General features: G+C 40.9%; 1 protein-coding gene across 2 annotated transcripts in view; it reads left to right on the top strand.

The window, feature by feature from the left end:
• snrka (SNF related kinase a) overlaps nt 1-19,403 on the top strand; it is a 58,259-nt gene that overhangs the window by 24,946 nt on the left and 13,910 nt on the right. For both annotated transcript variants that reach the window (XM_085290595.1, XM_085290594.1), the window contains exon 4: nt 14,457-14,669. In XM_085290595.1, coding sequence (XP_085146721.1) covers nt 14,457-14,669 — 213 coding nt within the window. The remainder of the gene's footprint in view (nt 1-14,456; nt 14,670-19,403) is intronic.

Below are 19,403 nucleotides of genomic sequence, written 5' to 3'. Positions count from 1 at the left end.
GAACAACTAAGGTGTGCTGCTTATGAAATCCATGAAGTGCTACAGAGAAAATTACATTTTATTTATGTAATTAACACATTTTGAACTCTTAAAGAAATATAACAAAAGGAAAGACACCCAGCTGAACGAAAATGATCCAAGTAGTGAACAAAAACTGCTGTGAGCTGCCACCCTCATATCACCTTTGGGCTTTTGGAGCCTTGACCTGGCTTTTAAAAAATTATTGAAGAAAAGAACACTAAAATTCAGCCTAAATATGTATTTTACCTGGTTAATGTGTGTGGCGGGGCGTGGTCTGCAGCGCCACTGCAGGGGAGGCGGACGCACCTGAGCGGCACCCACAATCACGCCTCACCGCCTTAACGTCTGTGCTATCTATGCTGTTGTGTTGGTGTGTGTCGGGCTGTGAGCTGAAAAGCTACAGCGTATGCGTACAGCAACCGTGTGTGAAAAGTGGTCAATAAAGAGATGCTGAAAAGCGTGTTCATGGAAACATCATCGGGTCTGCCGTGATATGTTTACAATGGGACTTCTGCTCCTGAACCTCTGCGCACAGCGTCTGCAAATCGGGGCTGTACGAAGTCACTTTCATCTTTACGCAGGACTGTAAGCTGTCATCTGTGAGGCGTGAGCGGCGTTTGTTTTTAACATAGTTCACGATGGAGAACACCTGCTGACATAATGTGGATCCGAAGATCCATAATTGGCCTACCTGGGCCCTATTTCAGGAAGCCGGTTTAGAAAACTCAGAGTGAAAAACGATACTCAGGGTTGAGTAACCCCGAACTGTCCAACTCGGAATATTCGGTTTCAGAAAGGCTGATAACAATTAGTTCAATCAGCGCGGAGTTGCTTTAACCCCAAATTAAGCGCGCGCAGGAGGATACATAAAGCCCTGATTAGTGGAGCACAGATTAAGCGAGTCACCATGGAGACGGAGGGAAAGAAGGCGCGGTCAATGTATTTTACAGCACTTGAGGCCGAAATTCTGATGGCAGCATATGCCGATAACATGCAAATTTTGCAGAAAAAAAGTAACACAGCCTCAGCTGCAAAAGAAAGGGAGCATGCATGGCAAAACATAGCCGACAGAGTCAATGCGTGAGTGTTAATTTAAACATTGATCTAGGGATTTCCACCCATTTAACACGTTATTTTATTATATTTTATTTTATTTTTTATTTCATACATTTTATTTTGTGATGTGATGTGAGCGCAGGTGCAACCCAACAGGCCCCAAACGTTCCTGGCAGCAAGTAAAAATGAAATATAAAAATATAGTCCAAACAGGTAAGGTGTAATTGTATTATGAGCCATAGTGCTTGGTCTGTTTGTCCGATGTAAATCAATTGCAGTTAGAGGCTACATTAATTTTCTTTCTGTAAGCACTTATTGAAATTATCTGAGCACATTACAAGTACATATTTGCTTACTCTGTATGCTCAAATGTGACCCGTTATGGCCACTAGAAAAAAAGCGGAGGCCCGAAAAACAGGTGGGGGTCCTCCACCACCACCACTCACAAAGCCTGGCCACTTGGCTTCCACATTTGTGATAATGTTGGCAGCATCACATATGATCTTCACAGTGCAAAGAACACAAATTAGCATCCATTACTAATAATGAAATAATTTGTTAGTTCCCTGTAGCATTTCAAACTATGTACTGTACATTAATGCTGTGGAAAGACTTCCTGTTCACATAGTCTCCTTCATTTACTGAAGGAGCAATGATTGGAATGTGAGTGCCATCTATACAGCCAATCACGCCTGGGAACCGTGAGAATAAATGTAAAATTTAAGTAGTAGTTCAAGTATCACCACATCATGAATTAAGTTTCGTTCATCCTGATACCTGCAGTTTTGTGGAATCCCTCTTTGATAAATCTTGTGGGTCTGTGACCGGGGAACACCACAGACGAGTACAGGAGACGTTTCAGTGCAACTGTAACATTCCTGACTGCCCGACAGACGGTAGCCTTGGAAACGTGCTCAGCGTCACCAATATTATACAGAAAGCTCGCGTTTGCAAAAAACCGAAGTGCGATACAAATAATATGTACAGAACTGAGAGGATGTCCACAATGTGTCACATGAGCAATATTAGGCCTGAGGATGTTATTCAAATAAATTGTAGATTGTGCTGAAAAACGGTAACGTTCACACAGGAGATCATCAGGAAATGATAAAATGTCCAAACGCGCTCTAATCACTCTCTCCCGGCGGAGAGCTCTGCGGAGAATTTGGGCTTCAACATCTACTGGCTCTTCAAGGAAGGGACACGCCATGTCTGACACTTCCTACAGTCAGGTTTCTGACAAAGATGCGGAGAACGTCAGGGTTAGTTGAAGTAAACCTGCTAGGGGGCAGGTTAGCTTCACGGAGTGTGTCGTCATAGTAACTCACTCAGAATTAATCTAAACTCGCTTTGTGAAACCGAAAACCCAGAGTTTTCGTTAACTCAGGGTATACTTACTCAGAGTTTGCACTAAACCGGCTTCCTGAAATAGGGCCCAGGGGTTGAAAGTCTTGATAAATGCACGGCGTTTCGGCGGGTACACCGGCTTCCGCGAGTGTGACGCTTATTTTGAATGATGAAAAAATAATAAAATATAATTTTATTTTTATATTTCAATATCACAATAATCTTCCAATTTAGAACTACAAGTTAAAAAAAGAACTAACATAAATAAAATACACTTCAGCTAAATACTTCTATTTGCCCTTCTAATTTATTTTCCCAAACCATGCGGAGCCGCACTATAAGGACTAAAGAGCCGCAGGTTGCCGACCCCTGGGCTAACAGAACTGATTGTAGGAATCAGTAAATCATGTTATGGCAGAAGGTAAAAATGTATGACTAACATTATGTTCTACAGTAGTAAACGCATCATGAATATGTAGCATATATGTGTCTTTGCTTTATTATGTCTGTCACTTTTTCCATTATACTGATATTCAGCTGTATAGTATCTATGCTGCTCTACCCATTTGTCCAAATCATTTCACACAGTACATCATAATCGTGCACAACAGTCTTCTATACATCTTATCACTGTGCAATCCAAGCTGTGTGTGTTGATAGTTTAGGATGTCATCCAGTTTGAAATACCAGCCTCACACCTGAAAATGTTACAGACCGGATGGACTGAAACTTGCTTCTTCCTCTTCTGTCCCAGTTACCTTACATATCTGACCATGTAACAATGTGTGTATGCCAGTTTCCCCCTCTGTCTGTGTCTGTGTGTAGTCAACATGTTGCATCTCTGCTTTGTAAAAGCCTTGTAAAAGTCTACTGTTGGATACATCAGCTTGTACAAAAAGTTCTGTTAATGTGAACCAGTAAGCCGATAACATTATAAATAGGCCATGTTGTCAGTGTGGAATGTAGGGCCACCCCTAATCTCTAAAAACCTGTTATGTCAGTGGTATGTCATAAAACAATCCAGTTATTTCACCTGCAAAGCGAAAGCAAAGTTCACATAGTATTTCATCGACTCAAAGTTGATCTCTATGCACAGTATGAGTCACACCTAATTATTCTCATCAGGAAATGGAGCAGCAATTAGTCACCAAAAACTTATAAATACACCTTATGGTCTTTGACTGTGACTTTGGAAACTGTGACTAATTATGTAGCAGTCACTAATCCAGACTGACAGACTAGCAGCCGGCTTGTCCCTTTTATAAAATGTTTATTCATAAAAAAAAAAAAATCTCATTTGAGCATTTTGCAGCTTCATCGTCACAAAAAACAATTGAAATACATGAATGAGTTCACCCACAGTACCGCCAGTAAAAATACAGCATGTCGAGCTAAACTGGAACAGGAGAAGAAAAAAATGCATGCTGTGATAACATAGTTCTATATTTTGGCAGAATCTCCAGAACAATGGTGCTAATCACCGCACTACCATGCTGCCTCTGTAAAAGATAATACAAAGGTTTAAGTGCAGTTTGATGTTGTCTTACAACACGTTATTACTTTAACATTAACACTGATTAATATCGAGTATCAGCAAAGCTGATCAGCAGACTTGATCATCTGGGGGTAGGGATGGGTATCGTTTAGGTTTTATCCGATACCGGTGCCAAACCGGTACTTTTGAAACAGTGTCGGTGCTTAAAGAATGGAGAACACAAACTTTGTCCAAAAACCTCTCATATGCGCTCTTGTTTTATCCATTGTTGTGCATCATAGCCTAGAAAGAATTGTTTCTGCACTGGCTGCAAACATAGTCACCACATGTGTAGGAGGTGAAAACTATGATGTTCAGAAAACTTAGATGGCCGTTATAACACCAGATGGGCAGTCATGTACATCTGAGGTGACACAAGGAGAAATGGGTGGCTTCCAAGAACACAAGAGATGGCATTGTGCTGAAAACATTTTCGCAAACAAACTGCACAAATGATTATTTTTAGACCCAGGAAATAAATGCTTATCTCTTCAGAGTCGAAGGGGAGATGTGACTAGATTGAAATGCTAAGCTGAAGCAGCTGTGCACAATCTGATGGGCTTTGATTTAGAGGAGAAGAGCTGGTTGCCACACACAGAGTCTAAGGGTTATATTTTTACAGTGTCAAACTGGTGAATTATCTGCCCGTGTCACAGTTTAGCATTTCTAAATGCTTCTTCCTTACATATTATATATTTTGTTTCTACAAACAATTCTGTCAAAATTGCCAGTGAGGATAGTAGTCATGCTGCTATGGAAGCAGCTGTTACTCGTGAATATAGTTGTAAACAACTAGTGTGGTTGATTATTGGTATAAGAAAATGAGAAGTAAAAGGGGAAAAAAGGAAGAATCACATACACATTGTTGCAAACCTGATAAAAAGCTGAAGTAGCTGCTTTATTTCACCTTCAATGAATCTTCAAAGTTTCGTTTGGATTGTTTTGAGTTCATTAATATTTGACAATTCACCATAGTTCTGTTCTAGTTTAAAGAAGTTGTACACAAACTAAGCAACCTAGTGCTGTAAAATAAGTCTGCAGCTGTATTTTAATCACATTATTAAGACCATGATAACAAAGACAGTATCAGATCATGTGTACGTCATCTTTAGAGCCACTCCAAACCCTTTAACTTACTCTGTAATATCATTTTGTAAAACAGAGTTAAGCTCAACTTCAGTGTTTTCACATGGGATTGTCGATTTTAAGAGTAGAAAAGGTGTGGAAAGCTACTCAAGCTGTTAGCTTTCTTAACAGCTTGTCAGGCAACACATTAAGAAAACATTTATCTGTTCCTTTGTGCTGGAATTAAAAGAATGAAGTTTAGTCTCTTGGGTGAATATATGACTTCTCTTTCCAACAGTTTCTGACGTAAGCGAGGACTACTGTCAAATAAAGGAACACAGGGAAGTTGTTTTTTTGACGGCTCAACCAGTATTTGCTTTCGAGACTGGCTTTTTGGCCATACTGATGTAATAAAAAAAGTGGTTACTTTTTACTGGGCACTTGCACACTTATATAGATTAATAACATTTCTCTTTTAACATGCTAACTGAGGCCTGTAGAGTCAGAAATGTAGCTCTCGGGGTTGTGCAGTTTTTGCTTTGCTGGGATGTTTATTCTTGGAAAGATTGAATGTTTCATGCTTGCAAATAGTAGAATGATAGACAAACGGCCGTATTATTGTAGGGTCCACCTTACAATATAAAGCTCCTTGAGGAGACTGTTGTTGTGATTTGGCGCTGTATAAAAAAATTGAATTGAATAGAACCCATCTCAGATTGATGAGCATGTGCTTCTCGAAGGTCATTGCTGATATCTTTCCTAGTTGCCATTGTGTTAGCACACACCTGAATGCTCCAGACTTGCAGACTGTCAAAACTGCTTGTTTTTTACTTCAGTCGTAAAAGGCTGATGAGCTATTGTTGTCCCCCTGCCGGGCAGGTGGGCAGACAACATGGACACCCAAGTTTGTGAATGCGATAACTAGAGAATGAAGTCACATAGGTGTTTCAAATTGATACCATTAGCGCATCTACTAAAATACTTTGAAAACTTTGAATCTCAGTGACCTTGACCACAGAAAATCTAGTCAATGTGGTAACGACTGTTTTTTTTTTTTGTTTGTTTTTTAGAAATGCTCACGCTTACTGATGATCTGTTAATGAAGTGTATTTGATTAGCAGCATAGAGCTGCTACTTACTGCTTCCACAGGAATTAAAAGTAGTAAGGGTGGACTTAGTTACTCACCCTTCTTTGGCATTTTGTCTTAATTTTTGTGGTTGAATATGTCATGTGGCATTGTTCATATGAAGTCGTATTTACGTCATTTTAAGACCTGCTTGGGACTAGATGATTTTTTTTAAATTATGTTGTGTTATGTAAACTTAAGTGAAAGAGGATCTACTTTCTTTTTACCATGACTGTTTTACTTTTGCGCCCTTAGTTCATATTTTAAAGTCTTTCCTGTTCTACTCTTTTACCTCTCTGACAACTTTCTGACCCCATTTTCCACTAGACAATGAATCAGCCACAGTGTATGAACTAACCTCTTTTAATTAAAGAGATTAGCATTGAAATAACATAGTTTCACTTGTGTCAGCTGCTTCCTAATCCCTTACATCTCTTGGTAGAATTCTTGTACTGAACAGTGATTCCAACTACACATGCTTGTTTCAGTCCTTTGTGATAACCAGTGTAAATTAGGTGCTGACAGTTTTGATAGGCATTTCTAACATTCATCCTGGATAAGAGCTCTCCTCCTCTCCTCACTACACACCTTTCTCTGGCCTGCTTTGTGTGCCACCGCGCTGGATCATCACAGGGCTCCACATTTTACTTTTTCCATTTTGTCTGTTTGTTTGGATGCACCTCTCTTTGTGCTCTCCATTCCCTGTTGATGCACCAAAATGCATTTACATGCCACAGTTAATTAATTATTCACCATCTCTCTTTTGCTATCCCTCCTCCTCCATCTGAGCTTTTGTTTGTTTTTGTAATCCTTAATTTTAGTTTCTTGGGATTACACTGAAAATAGTGCTTGTTTTATATGCCTACCATCCATAACGTCTGCCTGCTTCCTCCCATCAGCCTGTACAAACAAAGCTACTGTAGTTCTGGTCTGTCTAATAGCTTAAGCTGAGAATGGCGATTGTGTGAACTGTGTGAGCTGCTGAGAAACCGAACGCTGTGTTTCTTGGGATGCTGATTGTTACCGAGCTGGAGCTGATTATGCTGCATGTGCTTCATATTGTTTATAAGAATAGATAAAAGCTCACAGCATTTCCTGCAGGAAACAAGCTCTGCAGAGAGAGTCTTGACACATCTTAGCAGCACAAAAGAAGCAACGTTAGGTACATTGGAACTTCACAGAAATTTAGACTCTTGAACAATATAAAGAAAATAAAAACACCATGACGGCCCCTCAGTCCAAGTTAGTCCAGGTGTGTTGTTTTTGTACAAGCAGTCGGGTTGTGTGCTTTTGTGCTTTCTCTGGGTTAGCTGAACATCTTTGCACGCTCCGAGTGACACACAGCAGTCTGTTTCTAACATCTGTTTGTTTGTACGTCTGATACAGTGGAGGGGTTTCTGGGCTGCATGTTCTCAAGTTGCAGTCAGACAGTTCTGTGACATAAAAAAGTGAAACATACCACGTTTGTATTTGGCCAGTCTCCCTTTTTTATGAACCCTTGGGCAGCACTGTTGATATTTTAAGATTACAGGTGCACAACTGCACTTTCATCTCAAACACCAACTTCTATGTCAAGCCAACTTGACCTTCATTATCAGGGATAATCGCTGGTGATGAAATCTACATCTGCAGGTATGACCTAACAAGGGAATCGTCATTTAAAGGGGCCAAGACACCAGGAGCATGCATGTCATTTTCTTTACAGGTCACAGGATTGTGCACTTGTTCTTCCTGTGGAGTCTGAGGGAGAATGGTCAGGCTGCCTGTGTATGATCAATACTAAAAAAATCAACATGAGCACAAAAGCTGAAATGGTAAATGGACTGATTCTTATATAGCGCTTTTCTACTCTCCCGGAGTACTCAAAGCGCTCTATACAACATGCCACATTCACCCAATCACACCGAATCTCACAAGCACTTTCTCTAATCCGAGTGCTTTCTAATGACATTTACACACAGTCATACTCTCTTGGATGCATCGGAGAGCAACTTGGGTTTAGTATCTTGCCCAAGGATACTTGACATGCAGGCTGGAGAAGCCAGGGATCAAACCACCAACCTTCCGATCAGTTGGTGACCTGCTCTACAGCCACCCCAACCCCATCATTTTGGAATTAAGTGGATTCTTAATTCCAAAATGATGTTCCATGTAAATGGTAAATGGCCTGCATTTGTATAGCGCTTTTCTAGTCCATAGGACCCCAAAGCGCTTTACACTACATTCAGTCATCCACCCATTCACACACTGGCGATAGCAAGCTACATTGTAGCCACAGCTGCCCTGGGGCGCACTGACAGAGGCGAGGCTGCCGGACACAGGCGCCACCGGGCCCTCTGACCACCACCAGTAGGCAAACACGGGGTTAGTATCTTGCCCAAGGATATTTGGCATGCAGCCAGGATGCAGCCTGGGATCGAACCACCGACCTTCTGATTAGTGGCTGACCTGCTCTGCCACCTGAGCTACAGCCACCCAGATGATGCATCAGGATTGGTGTTTAGTCAGTTTGCTCCCTGTTGATTTCCTTTGTTTGAATCTGGAGGAGTGCTCAAAATATGCATGCATGCATGCATATTTTGATGTTCATTTTTTTTTCTCTCACAACCTTTTTCATGCTTACACGTTTTTCTGTGGTATCTCTCACACACTCCTCCCCAGAGAATGTGGGGACTAGCTTTTATACACCAGTGTAAGTGTGTATGTGTGTAATCTGTAGCAGGAGAAAGAGCAGGCAGCTTTGTGTGACTGCAATACTACACAGCCTCTTTCTGTATAGGCCCCAAGGGAATGAGAGAAGGAGCAGGAGGCATGGGACAAGACAGCAATTTGTAGGGAAGTGCTGGTTAGAGCAACACATACAAGTTCAGGAGGTCAGATGTTGTTTTCTTATGCTGTAATCCCAGTGGACTGTGTGTTATTTGTAAGATATGGTGTTGAAGGCACAATCTTCAAATGCATGAATACTTAGGTTTGGGGCATGTTATGCAGTTTCAATGGGCCTTACACAGCAAGCACTTTTGAACTTTAAAACCATGCTCTTTACTTACAATGTTTAAGTAATTATGTATAAAAATCTAAAGATGATTGTATGAGATAATGTGAATGCAGCTCTTGGTCATCCATTTGAACTCTCTTCTTGCTCCTTTTAACCAAGTATTTTCAGATTGATTGCCCTTCATGAATATAAACCTGTTTGAAATTTGCCATGGTTAACATGAGCATCCATGATTGGCACAATATATATTTGAAATACAAAGTTTAATATGATACATTCATTCACAAAAATATCCCACTAGATGTGGCAGACGACCACTCAGTGTAAGGTTTATGCCACAGCTGCCATAGTACTGGTAATCATCAAAATGTTGATATCCAGGAATCTTCAGATTTATTGTTTTATAATAATTTTACAATAATTAAAAAAAAAAAAAAGAACATATTATTGTTGACATTGTTTTGGGTTAGGATGAAAAATGTAGTTATTTACTTCCATTCCTCAGCAGAAAAGAAAACGTTTTAGTGTTTGAATGTTATGCTTGATTATTTCTGATGCGTTCTGGCTGGGTATAAAACAAACAACATTTTCGTGTTGTCTTGTTCTGCTGTTGGATGTGTTTTTTAACCCAGTGTGTGTGCATGAACTGTTACTACTTTGTAATGCACTGTTGCTTTCAGTGTACTGCATCTTTCTCCCATCAACCGCTCCTGTTGCTGCTGCAGCTGGATTTGGTCTTCAGGGAGCCTTGCTAGCTCTGACTAATCCTCAGAATGACAGGAAGCAGAGCACTGCTGTGCCCAGCTTGTTAACCTGTAGCCTCCACCACCATGGTCTGTTCATTCTTTGCTGCAAATAAACTTGGGAATTTGATAAAGTTGGGAAAATGAAATTAGTGAAGTCTGAATGAGATGCAGTGCACTGGCTGGGTTGCACAGTTGAGTCTGTGTGTGTCACAGAGTGTGTATGTGTGTGTGGATGTCATCAGCCTTATGTCAGCAAAGAACGAGTTTACTTCTGTGTCCTTGCTCCTTTTTTTCACTCTCGTAACTAAAATCCTACAACTACCCCAGAGTTGTCCCTTGTTGTGAGTCAAGAATCTAAAAGTTCAAGTCATGTTATGCTCGCTACTTCTACTCAGTTTGTGTTCTGTCATTCTTCTCCAACTACAACATTGCTGCTGTTTCTCTGAATATTGTTTTCACAGCTTTTTTTCCTTAGTTTCCATGGCATTTTTGTTCTTTCCCAAAAAATCAGACACTCAGACTGCTCTTAGAAGGCCAAGCTCTAGAATGCTTTTTCTGTGCTCTGTAACATCAGCACCATGGTTCTACAAAGGAGCAGCTCAGTTCAGGGCGTTCATACAGGAAGTTTCTGTTGTCACCAGAAACTTAGTAAGTCAATGACGTCAAGCAAGTTCAAGGGATGACAGGTGAACTAACTGCTGGCAGTGGGCCCTGAGTTCAATTTTTCTCATCCTTGATGCAAATGAATGAAGCAACTAATGATAAAAACAAGGGATACCATGAAGTGATATGAGGGTAGGTTGTGAATACATTAGGGGGTTACCTTGCTAACTGGAGCCAGAAATGAGCACTAGTGACCAATATCCAGCTACAAAGTGATGTTTAATGAATAAATTGGTGAGAGTGGCAGATGTACTCTGACCCAGTTAATCAGGAAGTGTGCATGCAGTCTGAAGGTGCTACACAGCATTACAAACTCACATCTACATCTTGCAACTGTGTACTGTCATCAGGAAGCAGCATCAAGAATGTGGGATACTGTTGTCCAGGTGCTGTTGATATTCCACAGAGGAGACAAAAATGGAAACATAATTTCTTTGTAATAAAGTGAATGTTAAAAACAATGAAACTGTTAACTGCATTCATTGTCTTTGCCTCTTCCTCTTTGTGGTGAACTTCATGGTTGCTCTCTTTCCTGTTTCAGCTAACGCTTCACTATGCACAGCATTGATTTGGACGGCATACAGATGTGTCTATACATCCTATACAACGAGTGAATTCCCAGAATCGCTTTCTTTGTTTAGCCAAAAAGCTTGCTATGGGACACTAATGTGGGGAGATATATATATATATATTAGGGGTGCAACGATACACAAAATTCACGGTTCGGTTCGGTTCGATACTTTGGTGTCACGGTTCGATATTTTTTCGATACAAAAAAATGTTCATGCATTTTTAATTTGTCATTTATTAAAATTATAAATATATATTTTAACTCAAAAGTACAGTTTTTAAATTTAACCCTAACCCTTGTGCGTGTTTTTTATTTTGACAGCGAATGCGCACCTGCGGACCACTTATGTGCAGCCCTGGTTATTTAGCTCGTCATATTGCAGCCACAGAAATTCTTTTGTCCATGAAACCATAAAGCTGCACTTTCTTTTTGCCTTATAGTCTGATTTGTCATAACTTTTCCGTTTTGTGGTAAGCTTTTCTTTGGCTGTCACTTCTTCACCCCAACCTGTCTTATTTGGCTCAGCAGAACTGAAATGCTTTTACACATGCACTCACATAAGCTCAGCGATTCTCTGCGCGATCAACCTCTCACGTGTTTAAGCTTGCTGCGGGAGATTTCACTTGTCATGTTTGCATAGTAAGCTACCGATTAATAAGACGATGTCAGAGGAATTGGTGCACAAATTATCATCACTCACAGATCAGTGCTGTCGCTCTCTATACACAGTTCGCACGATTGCAAAGTGAAAGCAAAAAAACAAGCGCAAATTCAAACGCGACTTCAATATGTCACATATTGACAGTGGCTCACCAATGCCAATGACATAATTACCCAGCTACATTTCTGAAAGAATGCAAAAGCATTGACATATATTTTTCCTACAATAGCCCGACGGGCAGGGAAGAGATAGATTTTGGTAGCCCGACTGAAAAAATCGCTAGCTCCGGGACGTCGGGCTAGCGATATTGCGAGCCCTGTATCTGATTGAGGAATCACTCATCTTTGGAAAAGAGAGTTTATTACAGAGAAATGGCTCTTTCCAAAATAAAAGCTATACTATCCGCTTCTTCTGGGCTATATTCTCAGCAGCATAAGGAGAATCATGTGCTAACAGCTGTCTAAATGACTCGGCTAAAGTTAGTAGCATGCTTGCTCTTTTCTGTCTGCTTCCACTTGTCTTTGCACTAGGATGATGTCGGCGTAAATGTGCAGTCATATTCGTCGTGTTCCCACTAGTGCTTTCAGGTTAATCTCGTTGAAATGACCTTAACGCCACAACACGGCAAATCTCCGTTAACGAGCTACCGCCGATCGCTCCGTGCATAGGGCTAGACGGCCAACACGTTAACGAGCTAACTGCGCTAGCACACTAGTTCACACCAATGTAATAGAGCATTGCATGGCACATCCAACATACTGTTTTACTTTAGTCCATGACTGGCTTACCTTCAGGGTCATACGTCACATGAAAACCAAAATAATTCCAAACGCCAGATCTGAATGAGGGGGGGGGGAGGTGCCCTGCGCTCTTCCTTCTGACTATGCTGTCTGTGTTGAGCGCTCAGTGGATCTGCGCTGGACAGTGCAGCCTAGGCGGAGTAGTCGAACACAGATTCACTGAGCGCTCAACACATCGTCAGAAGGAAAATTGATAAAATAAATTACAAATGTTGTATTGTTCGATACATATGCGTACCGAACCGAAAGCACTGTATCAAACGGTTCAATATCGATACGAATATCGTTGCACCCCTAATATATATATATATATGTATATATATATATATATATATACACACACACACACACACACACACACACACACACACACACACACACACACACACACAGGGTAGGCCATTTATATGGATACACTGTAATAACATGTGATATGGTTGGTGATATTAAAGTCCTGTTTGTGGCACATTAGTATATGGTGTGCTTGGTTTCAACGTAACTTTATTCTTTCATGAGTTATTTACAAGTTTCTCTTTGTTCACAGCCATTGACATGTCGAAGAGGTTAACATGTGAGGTTAGATAGATAGATACACACACACATACACAGATCATCTGTAATCCTTCTTTTCTCTTTTTGTTTATATGTATGAAGGAAAAACTCTTAATAAGGCCTTGTTTAAAAGAGCTTGAAGACAACCATCTGGTGTTCTACACCAGTGCAGACATTGTGCTGAACATTATTAGACATCACCCTAAAATGTGTGTGGGAATTTCCTTCATTATAAGGGTTGTATTTGTAGGAATCTATTAAATTATGCACAGTAACCACAATCCCACACTGAAATTCAAGCCCTCTGTATTAATGTTAGTCATCTCACTAGATTGCAAATCCCACCTAATCCTGTTAAATTGCAATCTCAGCTTTCAAGAGTGTCATTTGTGTGGAATTTAAGCTGCCAGCTGACCAGCTGTAGTTTGACATACCCAGCTCATTCAAAGCAAATCTCAAACACAGTCTGTCACTCTACATCATCTGCTCCTCCTCTCCACACAGAGCATCACATTACTGACGCAGGCTAAACTATACTGAGACAACCAGTGCTGAACCCCGCAAGAATGAAGTGTCCAGCCACAGTGCTGCTGGCACTTCTACAGAACGTCTTGCAACAACAAATAAATCTAAAACAAACTTAAGGAAAAACACCACCAAAATTGAGTGTTGTGGCATTCTTAACACTAAACAAAGCACAACGCTTGTTCTAATAGGTAACCTAGCACCGGCACAAGGGACAGGTGGAGTTCAGCATGCAGATGGGTCCAATCTGATCCGGCAGCATCTGTATCTAATCACATAAAACAGCCACTGAGAGACGTGGAATTCTGGCCCAATAGCAGCTTCTGATACAGTTTAATTTTTCCCCCCATTTTCTATTTTATTTTTTTTATTTCTTCCTTTGTTTCACAAAAAAGAATTACGTAAAACTGAACAATTTTAAAGTCTTTCACTTCTATTTATAAACATTTAATATATGCAGAATGAATGTGTCACATTAATAATTAGCTACTCACATTGATAAACCTTCACAACAGGGACCTGGCTAGTGCCAAGAAAGGGCTGGAGATGAATGCGCAGGAGCCAGATCTTCCAAAAAAGAGCAAAGGGTGTGCCCACTGTGGGTGAATCGTGTAAATGTACCTAGGTGGTTCACTCAGAGAAAGTCTGTGTGGGAAACTTTAGGTGTTACAATTTGAAGCTGTTAATATTCAACTAGTCAGAGACCACTTAAAGCCATACTTAAAGTGATACTTTAACCGGATTTGATTTAAGTGTGTTTTCCCCTCTCTCCTTTTCTCATTTTCCTCAGTCTGATAGACCGCATGCTGCAGAGGGATCCCAAACAACGAGCCTCCCTGGAGGAGATTGAGAGCCATGCCTGGCTGCAGGGGGTGGACCCATCCCCAGCCACCAAGTATAGCACTCCCCTGGTCTCTCACAAAAACCTGTCAGAGGAGGAACATAACAGCATCATCCAGCGCATGGTGCTGGGAGACATTGCAGATCGGGAGACCATAGTCGAGTAAGTTGTGCTTCAGCTTTTTCTCTGGTGTTTGCACAGTGAAACCACAACAGATCCAGGGTGATGTAATCACATTTTTATAGGGTGTTCTCTGCTCTTAGTGATCACTCAAAGTCAACTTTAAAGATTTTACTGATGAGCATTTGTAGATGGGGGAGCTGTTTGCCTTTTTAGAACCTCTTTTTATAAAATGCTGTTCAGTGAACCCTTAAATGTTTTGGCTGTACTTCATTTTAAAAGTAGGTGATTAAGGGGAAATTGTCTCTCACTTCAAAACTGATATCATTTGCAAACTCATCAGGAAACCTTATTTGAAACGGAACTCATTAGACCAACACAAGCATCATCAGTGCCGATTGATGCTTTATTTTTGAGGAGGGGGTCAATGAACAGATTAGCCTATAACTTTTGAAACTTTAATAAAAATGACACCAACGGCACTAAGCAGTCTGCCATTGTGAAACCTGTTTCACTTTAATGTACAATTGTACAAGGAGCCAACTAACACAGCACGCATCAGCACAAAGCCCAGAGCATCCTGACAGATGTTTAACTCAAAGAAGCACCAGCTCGTTACCTTCCAGCCCTCAGAGAAGCCTGGTGTGTGCTTACATACTGAAAAGCAGAACGTAAGAGGAATTAAACAGAACATCTGTTGATTTCAGAGTCAGGATTTCAAGTTCACACTTGTTTCTGACAGACTTGCAGTTCACTGCTACCTCCTGCTGTGAAGATATTACCTGTGGTGTGATAGAGTAAAGAAGAATATCTCTGTATGTGTGGGGATGCTAGCCTTTGAAGAGAAAGAGGCATTGAGAGTTTTTGTTGTTGTTGTTTTTGTTGATTTAAAGTTGTATATAAATGAAGACCTTGCCAGCAGAGTTCCACACAGTTATGATGAAGCTTATCAGCAACGGTTAGGTTTCTAAGTATGTGGAGATGTTCCAAAACATGCAAATAGACTGGCATATTTATAAGACTTTTCTAGACTAATTGACAATTCAAAGCATTTTAGACCACAAGTCACATTTATTCATGCATGCATAAAGTGTTTTATTCTATATTTCACACCCACAGGTGCTTTAGTACCAGTTAACCAACTCCATGTCTTTGCACTGTGGGAGGAAACTGGAATACCTGGAAGGGTCCCTCGCAGGCACAGGGATATCTGTAAACACCACATAAAAGTAACCCAGCAGGGGTCAAACCCCTGGGTAATACAGTGCTGGGTGATACAGTGTTAATTCATACCGGTGCTAGTTTTAATAGCTTTCTACTGTGTAAAGTTGAGCCCTGAGCGTTACATACGTTAGCAGGAAACAGATCATATTTTGGTGGTACCCAAATGCAACATCAGTGTTTTGACTTTTCTCTATGCCAGGGATGGGGAACTCCAGGCCTCAAGGGCTGGTGTCCTGCAGGTTTTAGATTTCATCCTGGGTCAACACGCCTGAATCAAATGGTTAGTTCATTACCAGGCCTCTGGAGAACTTCAAGACATGTTGAGGAGGTAATTTAGCCATTTAAATCAGCTGTGTTGGATCAAGGATGCATCTAAAACCTGCAGGACACCGGCCCTAGAGGTATGGAGTTCCCCCACCCCTGCTCTATTCAATACTGAGTTATTGAAGCACTGTCAGATCAAGTTCTTTGTTTCTATGAAAGCTGCAAATATTTTCTGTGTTTGTAGGGAGCATTGATTTCTGATGGATGTGTTGTGTCAGTGTGTGTGATGTTGTTACTGCAATTAGGCTTTAATCCACACCCTCCACTCTCCTCTTTCATGAGTTTCATGCAGCATCAATCTGCTGCATGAATCTTCTAAATCTAAACACACATTGAAAGCGAAATGGTGATCAGGCAAAAACTGAATGACATTCTATGAGTGCAAAGGACTACGGGCGAAATGACTGCAGGCAACATGAAGTGGATGGGACCTGAGATAAATTTGAAAGTGAAGAATACTGTTGACTGACATCATTTGGATAGTCACCTAGGCAACCGGAGTGTGGCATGTCGACAAGCGACCTGCCATTAGCTTCAAAGCGATGTGTGACAAATAAATGGCTTCTAATGTAGAGCGCCGCTTTAACAAGTGTGTTCATTCAGTAACAGCCCTGACAACAAGATTTGAATAACCTTTAATACACTCGATTTAAAAAAAAAAAAAGTAGATGCAGCACATTTATTAACAGAAATAGCCAGAGGAAATTACTATTTATTTATTTATTTTTATAAATTAATGCTGCAGTTAATGTAGTGTTATCAGTCTGCTTTAACACTGATAAGGTGCAGACAGATATTGGCTTAGGTGCATCTTTGCACACTGAGTAATGAGAGATGCTGTAGATGTAAGTGGTAGGTGGTAGGTTAAAACAGAAGGGAAAACCTTCTAACGGGAAGAGCAGTGGAGGAGCCAAGGAAGTAGAAAATATAAACTCACGTTGTTAAAACTATAATTTATTTACAAGAAAACACTAAAATACTCTGGCCAGGTAGAACATGAAATTAAAAACATTAAAACAATACAGCTAAAATCCAATGGCCTCAGCCACGAAGATAAAGTCCAATAAAAGTCCAAACGGTGCAGAAACCGGCAGCATCGTCACCGTCCTGTCTGCGTCTTCGTTCTGATGCCAACTAAAAGGAGAGAGGGGCAGCAGCAGTCACCATTCTTTGATTCCACCGGAGATTCGTCCTACATGGGACTGATTGGGACTTACCCCGGATGGGCAGAGCTCCAAACTCTGCCTGCCACTTTGCTGTGCTTCACACGCATAGCCATGGTCTCGCCGTCCCAGGGACATAAGGCGCCATCCCGCTGCTTCTCAATCCCTTGCCATGGGCCTCTCTCACCGAGGAGCTAGCTCCCCTCAGCACCAACACAGACCGCTCTGCTCATCCCCGATCACTCTCTCCAATGCGCAGTTGTCTGCGATCTCCAGTCCCGTTCTCCTTTGCCGCACGCCCCGGTCAGCTGCCTGTAGCCGGGCCTCCGTGCTGCTCTGCGCGGCCGTCGCCAACCCCGGTTACCACGCCATGTTTCTCCTGATGTTTCTCACGCTCTCTCTCCCTATTATTGAATAGCTGTGGCGAACCCTGATTGGTCCCAGGTGTGTCAGATTAATGATCAGGAGGGGCGGTGGAATGGGCATCCCCCCCCCCCGGAACAAATCACATATCAAAACAAAAAAGCATGTAATAACCCCGCTAAAATAAAACACTACACGCTAATAAAAGATAATAAAAAAATAAAACACAGCACTACATGCAAGTTTGATTGTAATATGTACTGTATATTGATGAGCACCATGAGAAAATGTAATGTAAAAGTGTATATTTATGTCTGACTTGTTCACCAAGCTTATGCAAATTCTGATGGTGTAGACATGGGCTCTTTTTCTCGTTTTAACCACGATTCTAAAGACTTCTCTCCTTCCTTGGTGTCAGTAAAAGGATTGGTTGTTCAAGGTTTATTAGTTCCAAGTCCGACATGTACATGAACTTAGTTTTTGTGGTGAACTGTAGATAAAGCTAGACAGGGAGAGACACTGTACAACCTGTACCAGCAAAAGCATGGAATCACACTCCATGTCATTCACACACAGCAAAGAGTGATCTGGCTTACAGTAATCCACATCAAAGAACAAAGTAGGCTGATACCCATTGAATACATAAAACCATTCTAAAATATATGTACTTCTTTAAACATTTTCCTGTTGTTTTGAGCTGCTTTGTGTGAAATTAAAATTAGTTCAATATAGTTCTGTAGAAGTTGACCACATGAGGGGAAGCTGTTACTGTGAAACAGCAGTGTCACTGGCTAATGATATCTCAGTGATGTTGTTACCAAATGCACTGCACTGTGTTTCAGAAGCAACTCTTTGTGCCGTGTCCCTTTTCAAAAATTCCACACCCATCAACTGCACTGCACACAGTATACGAGGAAGGGAAGAAATGAGACACAGGAAGGTCATAGTGTACCAACAAGTTTCAAAGACCCTTTATAGAATACATGGCCCATTTATGAAATTATGCAAGGGCCAGAACAAAACCAATTCATATACTCTTATGTCATAGATGCGCACCCTGTGCATTCCCAGGATTACTCTGACAACATTGCCTGTTTTAGTGTCTGGTTGTGAATCTCAAAGATCGTTCTGCTGTCAGAGGTGCAATGTAAATGTAGAGAACTCATTCCTCTGAGCCAGCGTCATCGTCAAGCTCATTTTACATTAAGGGCCTTACACAGCACACCTTTTAATTAAGTGGGCTGGACTAGTGAAACTCCTTTCTATCAGCGTAAGGACATTCAATTACACATTTATAGCTAAAATATATATGCTTCATAATCGTCTGTGTTGTGTCTGTGGAAAATGCAGCACTGTCAGGGGACTTTGTGATCTTTGCAGCACAATTGTCGAGTTCACTGTCTGAAGATGACAGGGAAAAACTGGATTTTCTTTTTTGAAATTGCACTTATGTGTCTCAGTGTATCTCAGGATTTTTGTAAATGGATCACCTGTAACTTCTGTTATCTGGTAAATGCTTAGAGAAGCATGTTTCACTTGGTCTTTTGGTTTCAGCTTTCAGAAAACTTTGGCTAATGCCCAAGTGAATATTTTCAGAATGCGCTTATACTTCCTTACACTTTACACATGCAAGCAAAACTATGTTCACTGGTTTTTTTTTAAAATACACATTGTTATGTGGTGGTTTTACTGGTTCAACTTG

This window comes from Mchenga conophoros, linkage group LG11 (assembly GCF_057382185.1).
Source record: "Mchenga conophoros isolate Kocher_MC1m ecotype Shallow Benthic linkage group LG11, M_conophoros_male_GT1.1, whole genome shotgun sequence".
In the NCBI taxonomy this organism is placed as follows: domain Eukaryota; kingdom Metazoa; phylum Chordata; class Actinopteri; order Cichliformes; family Cichlidae; genus Mchenga; species Mchenga conophoros.
Note: the sequence above shows the minus strand (reverse complement) of the source record. Positions and strands in the feature narration are given on the sequence as shown.